Source organism: Balaenoptera physalus, assembly GCF_965194825.1.
Source record: "Balaenoptera physalus genome assembly, chromosome: 14".
NCBI classification, from domain to species: domain Eukaryota; kingdom Metazoa; phylum Chordata; class Mammalia; order Artiodactyla; family Balaenopteridae; genus Balaenoptera; species Balaenoptera physalus.
The window spans coordinates 72,532,496-72,548,445 of record NC_138893.1 but is presented as its reverse complement, the minus strand read 5'-3'; the positions used below and the strand labels follow the sequence as shown (position 1 = coordinate 72,548,445).

Here is a 15,950-nt window from a genome sequence, read left to right as displayed (position 1 = left end):
GGGTGGTCATAAGCTATTGGAGGAAGCAAAATAGGTGAAGGCTATACACATTTTAGTTTGTGTTTGGCATGTCTTGGCCTTTACCCTGCATGAGGCAAGGAGAAAAAGAAGTAAAATTAAAGTTACAGATAAATTCAAGGAAGGACTGAAACTAAGGAACAGATACTAAGTTTGTTTCCCTTGGTTAGCTCAACCAGGTCTTTGTCTCCATTTTTGACTGACAGATACCAAAACAGGTTGGCTTTCTCCTACTGCCCTGCAGTGGGTGGAGACTGGCTTCCAATATTGTCCAAAATGTCACTTCCATTTAAACATATTCTTTCTAGGGAAGAATGATTTTCTAGCATAAGATGAAGGAGAAGGGGAAGCAGGAGAAAGGCTTAAAGTGTTATATGGAAGTTTCCAACCACAGGAGGAGCAAAACACCAAAGAAGCTATAGAACACACGGTACGGCCAAGAGCTGGAATCCAAGCCATGCTGCCTCGGAAGGCACGCCAACCCAAGGTTCACATGTCCCCGGACCAGGTCCTGCCCGGAGAGAAGCATTCCAGTCCTTCTCTTCGTTAAGAAACAGCCAGACCCAGTGCGTCTACAGGGAGGCCACAAATACCACGTTGTCTTTGCAGAAGGTTTCCAGGGAAGAGCTAGACCAATTGGATGGTCTCCAGACCAACCCTGGCCTGAGCCCCAGGCCAAGGTGAGCTGGATAAGTCCACAGTGTCTGGTCAGAGCTGTGCCTGGTACTCAAGTCTTGAATATCAGGAAGCCCCCGAATGCAGTGCCTGGAGGGCTTCTCTTCATTATTGATCCCTGGGTTAGCTCAAACCATACTCTCTCACCCTTCTGCAGCTCAGCCATGGCAAAGGTCGTTGCTGGGCTCCCACCCCTCTGCTCCTCGGTGGTATAGACAGGGGTCCGACGGTGACCTCCAAACACCAGCTGCCCGGTGCCTGGCCCTGGGCCGAATTCAATGCTCACTGCAAATAGATAGACCCCACGCTCAGAGGCTCGAAAATAGCCATGTTCAGGGAAGTAGCTGTTGCCGATGTTGATGTAAGTAGTGTTGAACTTCACTGTCTGCAGAGCATCTGTCCCTTCTGAAAAGCTGGCGTAGAAGGCCACAGGGGAGCCTGGAATGCAGGAGGAAAGTGTTAGTGACTCAGCCCCTCACTCCCTCGGGTGGAAAATTGTACCGAGACCTGCCTTCCTCGCCTTCTTAACATTAGAAATAGGTCCTATTTTTAGATAACCCAGATATTCCCAATAGCAATGTATCTTGGGAGCTAACTGGCCAATTCTCAGTATTTCACTAGTTGAGAGAAAGGAAAATACAAGTCTGTTGTCTCTACTGGTGTACATTTTAACAAAGCACTTTCTTGTTTGATCCTTCTTTCCAACATCCTTGAGAGATAAGTACCCTGATTGAGGAGACTTTGAGTCTTGCATGCTTAACTGGCATCCAAGGCTAGATGGCTTATCAATGGCAGGCTGAGACTGGAACCCAGGTCTCTGACTCCCAGATTCCTGCCACCTGCTAGGGATCTTGAGATACCAGGGGAAAGAGAGAAAATATTACCTATCTGCAAAGTAGTAATGCTAACCCTGGTGAGATAATTAAGGAATGAAGGGTAGCTCCTACTGGATGTTTAGCACAGGACCCTAGAGAGAGAAGGAAAAAGCAGGTGGGACCAAGGAAGAAAAGTTTTTTCAAGCTGGTCATTTTAATGTTTTCCAAATGTTGCTCAGAGCCCTGGGATTACAGAGGGGGAAGCAGTCCCAGAAAGGGAAAGCTTGCTCCAGACGACACACATGACCAAGCTGGGAGCTGTGGATCTCCTGACTTCTGGTGCTCTTCCCACCTGAAGCACTTTAGCCGATCTAAGGAGAATGAAACAGAGAACACAGGCGAGCGGCCCGCCAGGCCCACGCACAGGCCTGGAGCCAGAAAAGCCGCTCAGTGTAGAGGAAGGAGCCAGCAGGGCTGCCTGGCCGCCTGGCCAGGAGATGAGATGGGAAGGCTGAGTCCCACTGGGCTCCGGCCATGACACTGGCCTCAGCACTGATGAGGTCATGTTCCTCACGTGCTCCCTTGTTGCCCCCTCAAGCTGTGGGCTCTCTGTGGCCCCCCCCCCAACCCCTCTCTGTTGAGACCAAGCTCCCTACTTCTCAGGGGATGAAACCAAGGCCTAAAAGAGGAGCAATTTGCATAGCGGTTAGTGACTTAGGTCCCAGAACTAGAGCCCCCGCTCTTTGGCTCCCAGTCCAACAGCATCCTCGTGAATGACAAAATTTTGCTTTTCTCTAGTTCTGGAAGATTTTCTGAGAATTAGTTCAGAATAGCTTTCCCATCTGTGTGAGAAAGACTGGCTCTGCAGTTCCCCCAGCACCCAGGAGGTGGCGCGCTCACCCCGCCGAAGCAAGGCCGGACTAGCGCGCCCTCTGTGGAGCGCCCCGGCCAGCCAGTGGCCCGACGTCCTCCTTGGTGGAAGGGTTGTCCTTCACTGATTTGCCAGCAGGCGCACTGAGAGTGGGCTTCCCTGCAGGGCCGGAGTTAAGCCCTTTGGCCTTCCCATAAGACAAACAAGGGGGAATTTTTACTTTTAAGGAAAAAAATTTTTTTAAATAACAAAATATTGCAGTGGTAAACCCAGATACCTAAACTATCAGGCAGCTGAGGCCTTGCACCACTCACAAGAGAGAAAAAGATGTAAGAGTGTAGGTAGATACAGCCTCAGCCCTGAAAATGCTGGAGAAATGGGGAAACATTGACTGGTTTCTACTCAATGTTAAGCCTTGTGCTAGGTTTTTGGTAAATGTGTCTGCTAGTCTTCCTGACAACCCTTTGATGAAGGTAGTGGTTCTCCCTTTTACAGAGGAAGAAATTGAGACACGTAAGTGGTTTTAGAGCCTGTGCTATGTCCACTGCTCCCAGGGAGACACTGGCCTGCAGGGCCATAGTGAGGAGTGAGTGGGAGCAGGACAGGCTTGCGGTGGGATCCTCAGCAAGGCCTTGGACTGCCCACGTGCCAGGCTACACGAGGGTATGGACGGCCCAGATGGCGGCCTTGTACTTAGCCCCAGGTCTGGGTGAGGAGGCGGCCGTAGCTCCAAGACCAGCCGCTCTGGCAGGGTAGAGTCACTTGAGGCACAGAGTGTAGGGGTCCACTTTCCAGGGCCACACTCAGGGAGGGGCTGGGAAGGCTGGCTGCTCATCCCTTCAGCCTCAGCGGCAGCTTCCCAGGGCCCTGCAGGGGCCAGTCAAGGGCCTTTCACAGGTGAAGAGCCAGCTCCCTAGAGACAGCCAGACTGGGTTCCTCTGTGCCGCTTACTAGATGTGTGAGCAGGACAGTTGCCTGACTAACGCTGTTTCAGGTAAGATGGCAGCAGTGATAATGCATCATTGGGCTGTTGTGATGATTCAACATGGCAAAGCCCAAGAAAGGCATTGTGGGGGACCTGGCTCAGAGCAGCAGCATGGGTCCACTATGTTAGCAGAACGAGCTCCTTTTGGGGCCCGAGGCTTTCCCCTATATTCACTTCTTGTGGCGTGCTGCCCATGGCAGAGGACACCAGCCCCTATCCACACACTCACTTGTATACAGGGGAAAGCTTAAAGAAACATGGGGGGGTGAAGCGGGGTCGGGCGAAGAGCTGAGCTGGAGGGATTTGAGGGTGTGGTTATAGAGGAAAGAGAGGCATCCCCCCTCCCTGCTCTACAGTTAAGAGTGGCAGGCAACCACTGGTGTATAGATGAGCCTCAAACATCTCCGTGGTGGGGCTCTGCCTGCTCACTGACAGTTCAGTCATGTGACTGCTACCTTCTAATACTCCAGGTGGCTTAAGGGGCCCCTCCCTAGTCCTAAATAGAAGGTGGGTTAAGGGCAAAGCCAGTCCTGAGTAGGGGTGACTGATGGTCATCCTGCTCTCTTTCACCCTGGCCCCCTCTGAGGCAGAAGCGCTGTTGGCAGAGAACACAGTCTTAGACTCCCCCAGCCTCCTTCCCAGGCTGGGCAACTCACCTGCGTCCCAGAGCACCGGCCCTTTGACATGCGCATCCTCCAAAGACTCCACTTGCTTCCGGTCCCTCCTCCTGGGAGCTTCCAGACCTTTCTGCTGCTTCTTCCCTTTCCTGATCAGCATGGCCTGCAGCTTCCCCAAGTCCAGGCTGACGTTGGCTACCAAGAGTTCTTGAAAGTTCCCAAAGAGGCTGTGGAAGAGGCGCTGGTGCCGCTGCAAGCCACGCTCGGTGGTGGAGAGCTCCTCGCGAAGGCCCTCGAGGGAGCTGTTGAAGGAGGAGGCCCAGGAAGCCTCGCAGCACCGGCCCACGCGCTCCATGTGGGAGCTCAGGCGCTGGAGCTCCCGCGCTAGCCCAGCCAGATCCGGCCCGCCGGCCGCCGCTGGCGACGCGTCCCGATTGGGCTCCAGGCGCTCGGCCTGCCCGCTGGTCCCCGAGGCCCGTTCCAGGGCTGTCACCCGGGCGGCCAGCGCGTCCCAGCCAAGGGCCTGCTCCTGCAGCCCGCTGGCCGCGTCCAGCAGGGCGGTGCGGATCTGCTCGTAGCGCAGGGGCAGCGGGTCAGGCGCCTCCTCGGACATATCTTCCATCACCTCCTCCCCAAAGAGGGCGGCCAGCACGGCCTCGTGCCGCAGCGCGTCCTCCAGCAGGGCCGCAAAGGAGCCGTGCAGCCGGCGGATCTCGCGTCGCATCTCGGCCTCAGCGGCCCGCAGCGCGCTCACCTCGCCGCCCAGTGTGCGCAGCTGGCTCCGGAGCCGCGCCGCGTCGGCCCGCGCCCGCTCGGCCTCCGCCCGGTGCGCATCCACCGCCAGCGACAGGGCGGCCACCGTGCTGCTCAGGGCCTGCAGGGAAGAGCCGTCCCGCTGGCGCCGCTCGTCCAGGCTCACCTGGGTCTCTTCCAGGGCACGCGTGGTGTCCCGCTGGCCCTCCCGGATGACATCCAGGTCAAAGTAGAGTTTCTGGCAGTTGCAGTCCTTGACGTACTTGATGAGGTCCGCGTGGGCGCCCTGCAGGTGCTGGAGGGTGAGGTTGAGCTCCAGGAGCTGCCGCTCCATGTCCTCCTTGTTCTCCTCCATGATCAGTGACTTCTCCATCAGGATCACCCGCAGCTCGCGCAGCGCAGTGTGGTTCACCTGAAGCTCCTGCACCTGCCGCTCTACCTTGCTGATCTGTTCGTAGGTGTCATCGGATTCCAAATACAGCTCCTTGATCTCATCCACGTGCTGGGCCAGGGTGGCCTTCATGTCTGCGAGGGTGCTCTGTAACTCCTCTTCCCTGTGGGCAGTGGCCACATGCAGTGCAGAGAGGTTCCTCTGCAGCTGACCCAGCCTGGCCTGCAGGCTCTCTGGTTCCGGCCTCGCTGCTGCCCCTGCTGCCACCAGGACCAGGCTGCCGTTGACCCCCGGGGACTCCTGGGCCTTAAGGAGCTTCTTCAGCTTGGTGTCCACATCGGCCTGGACCTCCAAGAGGGACTGGTGCAGGGACAGGTGCTGGGCATGCAGATGGTCCTCCACATCCTGCCGTAGTTGGCCCACCCTCTGGGCGTTCTCCTGGACCTTGGTCTCAAATTTGGCACCAAGATCCTGGAAGTCAGCTCTGGCCACAGAGCTCTCCTGGACCCTCTTGAGGGCCTGTCGGTTGGCCTCCACATCAAGAGATAAGTTTCTTATGGCCTGGGAGAGGCTGTTCAGGCTTTGGTTGAAGCTTCTCCACATGGGGCTGAGATGTCCTTGCAGGAAGGTGTTGATGTGGGGCAGTAGCACTTGCTCCAAGGATCTGCCGGGAAACTCTACAACAGATGCACGTGTTTACACAAGCCCTTCGGGAGCAGACAGCCTCCCCAGGGGGCGACTGGGGGGGGCCTCTGAGGTATGGGCCTTCCTGCTTACCCTCCCACTCATCCCCTAGGATGTGACTGGGCTCTTCCTCAGACCCTGGAACCTGCCACTCACCAAGCTCTGTCTGATTTGCCTCAGTTATTGCCACTGTGAGGTTGCTTGCCAGGGCCTTCCATAGGCCTGGAAGGCTGTCTGCCACGTGGTGAATGTCATTCTGGACATCTCCCAGCCGGCGTTCCTGCTGCTCCACCATGTTGCTGATCTCTGCATCCCGGTGGCCTGAATACACATGAGACATAAGTGTCTAACTTCCCAGGCCTGGGCAGAACATGAGGTGCAGAGAGGAAATTTGGGGATTGAAACAGGGAGCTGTGTCCTGATGTCCTCTGAGCAGGAGCTTAGAAGCCTTTAACTCCAGAAGGGCAAATGCATGGCAGGTGAGCCCTCACCCTGCCCCCAAACCCACAGCAGACATGACTAATCCTCCATGGCACACTTTCCTCCTCAGTCACAGGGACACGGCTTCTCGACATCATTCCAGTCAGCCCTTGTCAATAGATAGGCGTTCACCACATGATGAAACTTATTCCGCATCCCAACTATGGCCCGGCCTTGAAAGCCTCACAAATGGTGTCACTTGGTGGTTCTGCTGTGCTGACTCATCACCAGGGACAGCATGACTTCCTGGCCCTGGTTAGGGGGGCTGTGGGGAGCCTTCTCCCAGGACATGGGAGCTTATGCAGTTCAGGGGGCAAGGAGGGTGCCGGATGAAGCTGTCCTTCCCAGAAAATAGGGTCAAGGGAAAGGGGGTGTGTGCTTGGCCAGCAGGCAGGTCACTGAGGGCCCTGTAACCTGGCTGCCTTGGTGTGGGGGCAGGGTGACACAGGGCCACAGAGGGACCCCTGCTGATTCTGGGGACATAGCTTCCCTGAAATGGCACTGCCCTATCAGAGGAGAAAAGCCCTAGGCACATGGGTTCTTTCTTCCCGCCTGTCCCTCCCATGCCTTCCAGGAAAGCAGCATACCAGGTTCAAAGTCAACTGGCCCATCCCAAGGCTCCTGGAGGCTATCACCTGGATCTTCAGGCTCAGGGATTGCCCTGGGATCTGCAGAGAAGCATCAGATGTTGACTCCAGAGGTCAGAGGGTCTGCATGACCTCTGGGGTCAGAGGTCAAGGGGGAAGGGGGATCACAGGGAACCCTACCGTGGTGCTGGCAGTCGGGTCCCACAAAGCCCGGGCAGCACCTCCACGCCACGGAGGCCAGCACCTTCTGCTTGACCTGGTACACCGGCTTGTGGGCCACGCGGTACCTGGGGGAAGACGGCTGGCTCAGCGACTGTAGGGTGAGCCGGCACAGGGCCTGGACGAATAGCCCACCCTGCTGCACCCCGACTCACATGACTTTCACTTTCTGGCAGTCCGGAGCCCCGTGTGGACATGGCTGCTGTGAGTGGACGAGGAATTTCTCTGTTTTACAAGCAGCTACGAAGGTGACCAGCCTGGACTTCTGGTAGGGACACCAGTTACTGGAAAAGAACAAGCCAGAAGAGAGGGCTGCTGAGCCACACCCAGGCCCCCCACTTCCTAGAGGTCAGCAGGGAGCCAGTGCCGAGCGCCCCCCCTCCACCGCCCCCACCTCTCTGCCCTACCCAGTCTGGGGGATTCTGGATCCATTAGCCTGAGAAGGGAGTGCTCTGCATTATTCATTCCTCTGCTCCAGAGCAAAAGCTCCACAGACCCCGCCTGCAAGGGCACCTGCTCCATGGCCTTCCAGGAAGCACCCCTCACCCCCGGGTCAGCACAGAGAGGCTCAGGAGCCCCCCCCGCTAGTCACAGAGTTACCACCAGAGTCAGGAAGGGATCTCCCTGTTTCTCCTGGTGCCAGGGAGGCAGCATGGCGCTGCTGGGGCTGGAGAGTCCTGGGTTCGAATCCTTCACATTTTCTGGTTGTGTGACCTCGAGTGAGGCACTTAGAGAGTTTTCGTTTTCCATCTATGCGATGGAGATCATAATACTCTCCTCCAAGTGGGCAAAGGAGTATCAAGTGCCTGGCTCTTCCCAAGTGCCCAGTGAACACTGCTGTCCTGCCCGCTCTGGCGGCCCTGGCAGCCTGCCCCATTCCCATTACCACCCACATCCTTCCTCACTGGAGACCCGGCTGCGGGGAGGGCGCCTGCTCTGGTCGTGCCCCATTATGACCATTGTGGAAATGGACTTTGAAACAGTCGTAGGGGAAGGCAGCCAGGCCGAGCAGTTCCTTCTGTGGAAAAGGTCACCCACACTGAGGTCGTAACGAGTGGTGTGGGGGTCACACTCGGCATCCTGAACACCTGGGAGGTCACCCTGCCTCCTGTGCCCTCCACCAGCGTGTGCTGCGGCGCATCCGGGGTGGAGGGCTGCTTGCTGCTGACAGAGCCCCAGCTCACAGGTCTGCTGGCAGAGCTGATGCACTCAGCAAGAGGTCAGAGGGCCCTTCCCCACGCAGTCAGCTCTCGGAGCAGAGCTCTCCAGCGTTGCAAGTGGTAATGACCTCCATGGCTCAGTTTGATGTAGCACCTAATGAGAGCGGGTGCTGGGCTCCGGCTCAGTGCCAATGTGGAGGCTCAGACCTTATCTTCAGGGTCCCAAGGGAGAGTGGGTGATCTCAGATGGTGTGATAGGTGCTAGGACCTGGGGAGACTTTGGGGAGGAGGGGATGATTAGGCTGCATCCTACGTGGAGGGAGTGAGGTGAATCACCAGAAGCTGTGACAGAGGTGTGTGGCCCCACTGAGGTGCGGAGACTGGGAGCGCAGAAAGGGCTGCCAAGGAGAGGCGATGGGGGTAAGGAGAAGCCAGACCATGGAGGCCTTGAGTGCCCCCTGAGGACAGGGCTCCGTCCTGAAGGCATGGGGAGCCGTGGAGGAGCTTAAGCAGGGAGGTGACATGAAAGAGCCACCCTAGTTCCTGGGTACAGAAAGGATGGGAGGGGGCAAGATGTAGGTGGTGGTGTCAGGGGTCTAGGTGGGAGATACTGGCAGCGTGGACTGACCAGACCATGGTGGTAGATTTCGGGAGAAAGGACCACATTTGTGAGATGTTGGGAGGCGATGTTCAGGGCCCTTGGTGATTGAGTGGCTCTCAGGCTGGGATTTAATTCTCTGGGGCTGATCTCTGCCCCAGGCCCACCAGGTACCATCACACAGGGATACTGCTGGCAATGGCAGTGGGGTGAGTGAGTGACCATATCTATTTTGAGTGCTGAGACCACGCAGCCTGCCTTCCCACTTGGCTCTCAGAAACCTGGCAGCTTGCATGTACCCTCTTGGCAGCAGACTGAAAAAGCTTGTCAGAAAAATGACCCCACTCGAGGGGAAAGACCTAAAGACACTGACACCAGGGGTTCCCCCCAATGAACTAGCCCAGCAGAGCATTCTATAACAAAACAGATCACCCATCCACTCAGCTTCTAATCAGCTTCCCAGCCTCTCTACTCTTAAGCGGGCAGACATCCAAGAATGACCCCTGAGGAAAATCTCTTACAAAAGTGGGAGGTAAAAACGAGCAAATGTAAGAAAATCAACTTGGGGAAAACCAAGACTGTGCAGGGAGAAAAGAACTTCCCCCCAAATTTGCATTAATATTCCCAGACTGATAAGAGAACTTACTGCAGTCAAGAAACAAGAAAAGGAAGCCACTTTAAAAATGGGGGCAGAACACTGAGAGAACAAAAAAGAGCCCTTGGAAATTAAAACTATAATGGTAGAAATGCAAAAGAAATTTAATAGAAAAGTTAAAGGGTAAAGTTAAAGAAATTTCCCTAAAAGAAGAGCAAACAGAGATGGAAAATAGGACAGAAAAGATCAGAAAAATAGAGGACCAGTGTTGGGAATCCAACATCCAAACAATAGGAGTTCCAGAAGGAGAGAACAGAGGGAGGGAATCACTGATGAAAACAACCAAATGAATAGTCCAGAAGAGAAGGACGTGGAATTTCAGATTTAAAGGGCCCACCAGTTACCCACAATACAATGAAAATAAACGCACAGCAAAGCACATCGTTGTGAAATTTTGGAACTCTGGGAATGAGAATGATTCTACACTTTCCAGAGAAAAAACTCAAGCCCCTCCCCACCACACACACACACACACACACACACACACACACACTCACACACACTCACACACACACACACACACACACATCAGTAAATAGAATAGCCTTGAACCTCTCAACAGCAGTACCAGACACTAAAACACAGTGGAGAATCACCTTCAAAATACTGAAGGAAAATTATTTCCAATTTAGAATCCTATACCCAGCCTACAAAATAACGACATTTTCAACAAGCCAGATTGATTTCAAAACATTTCCCTCCCCAGGACCCTCATCAGGGAGCTACTAGAACAGTGGTTTGCAATCTTGCCATCAAACCTTCACATCAGAAGCGTCCTGTGGCACTTTAAAAATATGAGCCTACAGGCCCCACCCCAGGCCAGTTAAAGGAGATTCTCTGGGATTAAGGCCTGGTCTTCTGCATTTTGAAGCTCTCTGGGTCATTCTAAGGCACAGCCCAGGATTGAGGACCACTGTGCCAGAAATGCTCCACCAAAACAAGAGAGAACACCAAGAAACAGGAAATCATGGCATCAGGAAACAGGAGTTCCAGCACAGAAACGAGGTGAAGGGAGACCCCAGGACAATGACAGGCGGGGGTGAGTGAGCAATGGTCCAGCCTGGAGCACGGCTGGAGGCTCTGAGAGAGGCATCTCCAAGAAGACACAGGTGGTCAAACACCTGACAGGAATGAAGGTGGAGAGCAGATGTGGACAACTAGCTGAGAGTTTGGAATTGAATGGTGACAAAGACACAGAAAACTAAGCAAAAGGAAAAAAACTAAAACAAAAAACGAAGACAGTTGTTTATTTCAGGGAAAACCAGAAGTGTGCAGGGAGGAAAAAGGATGCATAGGCTTTCCAGGACATACCTACTCTGTTACATCTACTCAATTTGGCCATTGTAGCAGGAAAGCAGATACTGACAGGATGTAAATAATGGGCATGGCTGTGTTCTAATAAAACTTTATTTACAAAACAGGTGGGGGGCCAGATTTGCCCCACCATGCCAGAGTTTTCTAAGCCCTGCTTATGTGTGTGTATAACTAATAAAAACGAAACTTAAAAATAAAATAATTTCCATCTGGAAGAGAAAATGCAGATGAACAGGTAAGAACATTTTGGAAGACAACAAGTGAGGAGTTCCTCATCTAACTGTTATGACTGACTCTAATGCCAAGTAATGAAAACAGTGGGACGTGAATTCCCCGGTGGTCCAGTGGTTAAGACTCTGTGCTTTCAATGCCGAGGGTGCGGGTTCAATCCCTGGTCTGGGAACTAAGATCCCACAAGCGGCGCAGTGCGGCCAAAAAAATAAAATAAAATCAATCCAGAAAACAGTGGGACGTTAGCACAAGATTTGTCAAGCCAGTGAGTGGGAACAGAGACCCGGAAGCGACCCGTACATCCCTGAGGGACTAGTAAATGGTAAAAGGGACATGTGAAAATCAGGATGGAAGCAAAGGATGTGCACTCAACACAGAAACAGGACTGTGAAAGTGCTGGGCCCAGAAGTTAGGGCCGGGGGGCAAGGTGGCCACCTGCACAGACTGTTTCAAGGATCAGCGACTGCAGCCCGCACCTCGCCCTGGGCCCCATGGAAATTCCTGGAACATGCTCAGACCTAGAGAGAAGTATTTCTATAAACCAGTTGTTCTCAACGGGGCGTGTGTTGGGAGGAGAGGGGATTCGCCCCAGGGGTTCTTGGCAATGTCAATAGTGCAAGGCTGAGAAACACCCGCTGTAAACAAAGTTCTGCTCCTCGCGTGCCCTCTGAACGGCTGCAGAGGGTCCAGAAGGCCTGTACCCTGGGAGCACCGGGTCTGGGCCAGCCTGCAGGGAGTGACTGGGACTTTCCACCTCGGGTTCCTAGAACTGGAAACGGTGCCGCCCACCCTTCCTGCCCAGGAACTTTCTCTCCTGACCTGCCCAAACCTCAGGCTCCAGCAGCCGCTGTTCTCCCTGCCCACGCTCCCCTCCCTTGGCACAGTACAGGCTGCTGGCCCAGAAGCCCTGGGAACATTCCTGACCTTTGCTTTGGTTTCCTCCGGCTCTTGGCAGTTTCTCGCTGGTCCACTGAGCCCCCGGCCCAGCTCGCTGAAGTGCCCCATTGTTCTCACTGCCTCCTGGCCTCGGGCCCTGGCCCTCTTGGCACTCTCATCTCCCAGTGGTCTACTGAGAGGCAGGTGCCAGCCTAGAAATGAGTGTGAGGGTCTCCAGCCTGCTTTGGGCCTGTCCTGGGCCTCTGATATGGCCTCTGATGCCCTCCGACATGGCCTCTGATGCCCTCCTGCCCCAGGCAGGAAAGAGTCTGCTGCCCCCCTTGGAGCTTCTAATAGGAACTGGGAGGCCTGGGCTCTCCTCCCCTCCCTGTCCCTGGACTCAGGGTGACCTTGAGCAAGGCCCTTCCTCCAGTCCTGGAAATGTGGAGAAGACTCCCACTCCCAGCCCCTCTGTGGGGGGAGGCTATGAGGAAGGCAGAGAAAGCCTCCAGCAGGGAAAGGGCTGTTAGCCTGAGCCTCCTGAATTATAAATGTGCTGCTGCTATGGCCCGTTGGGACACTTAAGTGCCTCTTAACCAGCCAGTAAAACCTACCTGCCACTGCCCTTTAAGTCCTTCTGTGGAAGGAGGTTGTGTTCTTAGCATCCTGGCTCCCTGAGGTCCTGGATGTGACTGTGATTGTGATGACTCCATGGGAGAAGTTTGCCAGGCTTGGTCTCTGAGTCACAGAGGAGCCCAAGGCCCACTTGGTGTCCATCCCTGAGCGTAGCTCAGGCCAGTGGGGGCTCTTCCTGGTTAGTGCTCAGGGCCCTGTGCCTTGGAGAACAGATATAGGTGCAGGAGGTACAGCTGTGGCCCGGAGACCAGCGGTCTGGGCTCCACTCTGCTCCTGTGTGACCTCCAGAGATATGCGTGACTCCTCTGGGCCACAAGCTCCCAGCTGCAAAAGTTGCAAACGCTCCTTGTGGAGACACTGATGCTGGTGACCGGGGCCAGCTGGGCTGCTGGGAGGAGCGGCTCCTACACTCCCACCCCTCTTAGGGGAGACAGAACTGAGGACACCTGGGATTTGCAGCCCAGCCGATGTGGGCCTGACCCATCACTTAGGAGCTGTGTGGCCCCTGGTGGCGACCCCACCCCTCTGAGCCTCACAATGTGTAAAGTGGAGAGAACAGGGGCGACCTTGCAGTACTGTCACAGCAACGTGGAGATGGGGCACCTTGCCTGGGTCTTGGCTCAGTCCCCTCAGCAGGCTCAGTCCTGCCTGGGAAGTGCTCATGCGTCTGAGGAACCCACATCCTAACCTCCTGCTCTCCCCACCCCCACGAAAGCCTGGGATCAAAGAAAGAGCCTCTTCCCCACAAAGTCCAAATACCCACGTTGCTGGCTCACTGGGCCCAGCCCCACGGGCTCCTGGGCTCCTGGGTGACCCTACACCTACCATGTACCTCCTCCATCCTGAGACCTGGCATCCAGCATCACGTTGTTTTGTTCGAGCTTCTCCTTTCAAAGGGTCTTTTTTTTTTTAATTTATTTATTTTTATTTATTTGGTTGTGCCGGGTCTTAGGTGGGGCTCGCGGGCTCCTTAGTTGCGGCATGCGGGCTCCTTAGTTGTGGCATATGAACTCTTAGTTGCGGCATGCACGTGGGATCTAGTTCCCTGACCAGGGATCGAACCCGGGTGCCCTACGTTGGGAGCGCAGAGTCTTAGACACTGCGCCACCAGGGAAGTCCACAAAGCGTCTTATCTGGGTCTGTGTCCAGGGCCTGCCCTGGCCCCCAGGCCCTGGATACAGGTATGCGGGGAAATGCAGGGCAGGGCCCTGGCTCTGGCAGCCAGGGGGGCGGGCCCGCCAGGCTCGTGGCGGGTGGTGTGGGTGGTGTGGCGCCCCTCCTTGACTGTGGAGAGCCTGTTCGCCTCCCCTTCCCCATAGCAGGAGCAGGGCTGGGGCCGCGTTTCCGCCTCTCCCCTCACAGGAACACGGGAAGCAATCAGCCCAAGGAAGCTGCGCGGCGCTTCCTTCCTTTCTCACCAGCCCCTCCGGAGGCCTCGACAACCTGGGCTTGACCTGTGGGGCCTGCAGCTTCTGGGTTGTAGACAGGAGACCAGCAGGCCTGCTGGGACCCCCTGGAGGTTCCTGGGACCAGGGCTTGGGACTCCTGCCTGGGCGTTCCCGGGCCGGGCTACCCTTGCGCACACACCTGCACACACTGAGGCCACCAGGCCATGGCTGAGTGACCCTCTCAGGCCTTGAGCAGTCCGGAGACCCACGCTCCCTGGGGCTAAGGGAACGCCGTCCCTCCCCACAGCCCCGGGGTGGGAGTGGGGGAGAAAGAGAAGCATCTCCTACTTCCTGCCCAGCCGCGTGGGCCCCTCATACTCCCTTTCGTCAGAGGGAGGCCGGCCACCCAGAGACAGGGGCTTGGAGTTGATGGCTTTGGGGAGGGAAGGCTGGACCCTTGGTCCTGAAATCAGAGCTGGGTGACTGGGTTCCCCCACCAAGAGCCATCTGCACCTCCCAGCTCTGAGCAGAACTGGGAATGGGGCAGGAAAGGGGGTCTCTCCAGGCCCAGCTTCTCCCCTCTCCTCCCACATGGCCCGCCCCTCCATCACCTAGCGGCAGTGCACACTCGCTTGCTCTCACCCTCCTGCCTCTCCCTGGTCAAATCTGCTTTCGGGCCAGTGTCTAACAAACACATTCACCTTGAAGTGTCAGAGCTGTATGAGAACTGTCCCAGGAAGGTTTGGGCCAGGCCAACGTGACGGTGAATCTCAGCCAGCCAGACGGGAGACTCTGGGTGAGTGTAAATTGGCCCCTCTCACCCTCCAAATCCTTATAGATGCCCTCAACCAAGTCTGGTTTGGGCGGGGGGAGGCAGGGGGGAATAGGCACCCCTGGGACTGGGACCAGAGTATGATCTCTAGAGTCAGACTCAGATCCTGGTTCTAGCTCTCCTCAGCTGTGTGACCTTAGCCAGCTGCTTAGCCTCTCTGAGCCCCAGGCTCCTCTGTAACCGGGGCTGTAAGGAGGATTGAGATAACACTTGGCAAGATGCCTAGCCCAGAGATGGGTCCGATAAATGGCACCTGCTGCTCTGACTGAGGGGTACCCTGAGGAGGGACCCACATTCCCCGCACCTTATCAGCAGGAGGATCCCTGGCCCTGGACACATAAAAAGACTGGAAAAGGGTGTCCTGGTCTAGTCCTAAGACCATTCTGCCCATTTCCAGAGGGCTGCTGAAGCAGAGCTTGCTGGATGCCACAGCCTCCTTTTTGTTCTTGAAATAGAGCAGGGCACCCTGTCTGCTCACTGCTCGACTGTTAGGGCGCTGTTAGGGCCAGGCTGAGGGCCTGTGCCAGTCCCCCTGGGCACTCAGATCCAAATCCAGTCCCCAGGAGCATCTGTCTTCTATGGCTTAGGCCGGGCCAGCCTCAACTGGGCTCAGCTTTCAGAACTGACTTACTTCGAAGAATAGGAGCCACTCCCAGGTCAGCTAGAAACTTCCAGAACCCCAGCCCCTCAGCACCCCGGTGGTCAATGGCATAGAGTGCTCCCGCCCTGTCCAGCCTCCAGGACCATTCCCTGCCGTGGGTAGGCGGGGAACTTCCTGTGGTCCTTAGGCTGGGCCCTGGGGCACCCAGTCCAGGCCGGCTGAAGGTGGCCTCCTAAAAGGGAGCCTGCCACCTAGCACCTCATTCAGCCTCACGGCTGGTCCAGCAGATAGATAGTATGAGCCCATTTCACATATGGGTAACTGAAGTCCAGAGAGTCCCTGCTTTGGCTGAGCTGGGACTCAGATCCTGTACCACTTCGTCCCCCAGGTCCAGGCCCTCCTTACCGTCTGACGGGGTCCCTGTCCTCAGCCTCTGCCGTCCAGACCCCAGGTGGCCTGGGGCTGTGTGGATCGGAGAACCTGGTGCTGGGGACCTGGGCCCAGGCCCCCAGCAGCCCCCAGCCCAGGGGCCCCCCGACGCTGAGCAGCAGGGTCAGAATCATC

At 55.9% G+C, this 15,950-nt stretch overlaps 1 protein-coding gene across 3 annotated transcripts; it reads right to left on the bottom strand.

Annotated features, from left to right (window-relative positions):
• Nucleotides 1–375: 375 nt before the first annotated feature.
• On the bottom strand, nucleotides 376–15,949 carry MMRN2 (multimerin 2; the record flags this gene model as incomplete). Of its 3 annotated transcripts, none has more annotated exons than XM_082424200.1 (7): nucleotides 376–1,131; nucleotides 4,021–5,802; nucleotides 5,966–6,130; nucleotides 6,877–6,957; nucleotides 7,057–7,163; nucleotides 7,251–7,379; nucleotides 15,792–15,949. In XM_082424200.1, the coding sequence occupies 7 exons, from the start codon at nucleotides 15,947–15,949 to the stop codon at nucleotides 746–748; spliced, it is 2,808 nt and encodes a 935-aa protein (XP_082280326.1). In that variant the 3' UTR covers nucleotides 376–745. The 3 variants fall into 3 exon arrangements, with proteins under 3 accessions (XP_082280326.1, XP_082280328.1, XP_082280327.1); XM_082424202.1 differs by lacking the exon at nucleotides 15,792–15,949 and adding an exon at nucleotides 12,544–15,771; XM_082424201.1 differs by lacking the exon at nucleotides 6,877–6,957.
• Between the last annotated feature and the right edge of the window lies 1 nt (nucleotide 15,950).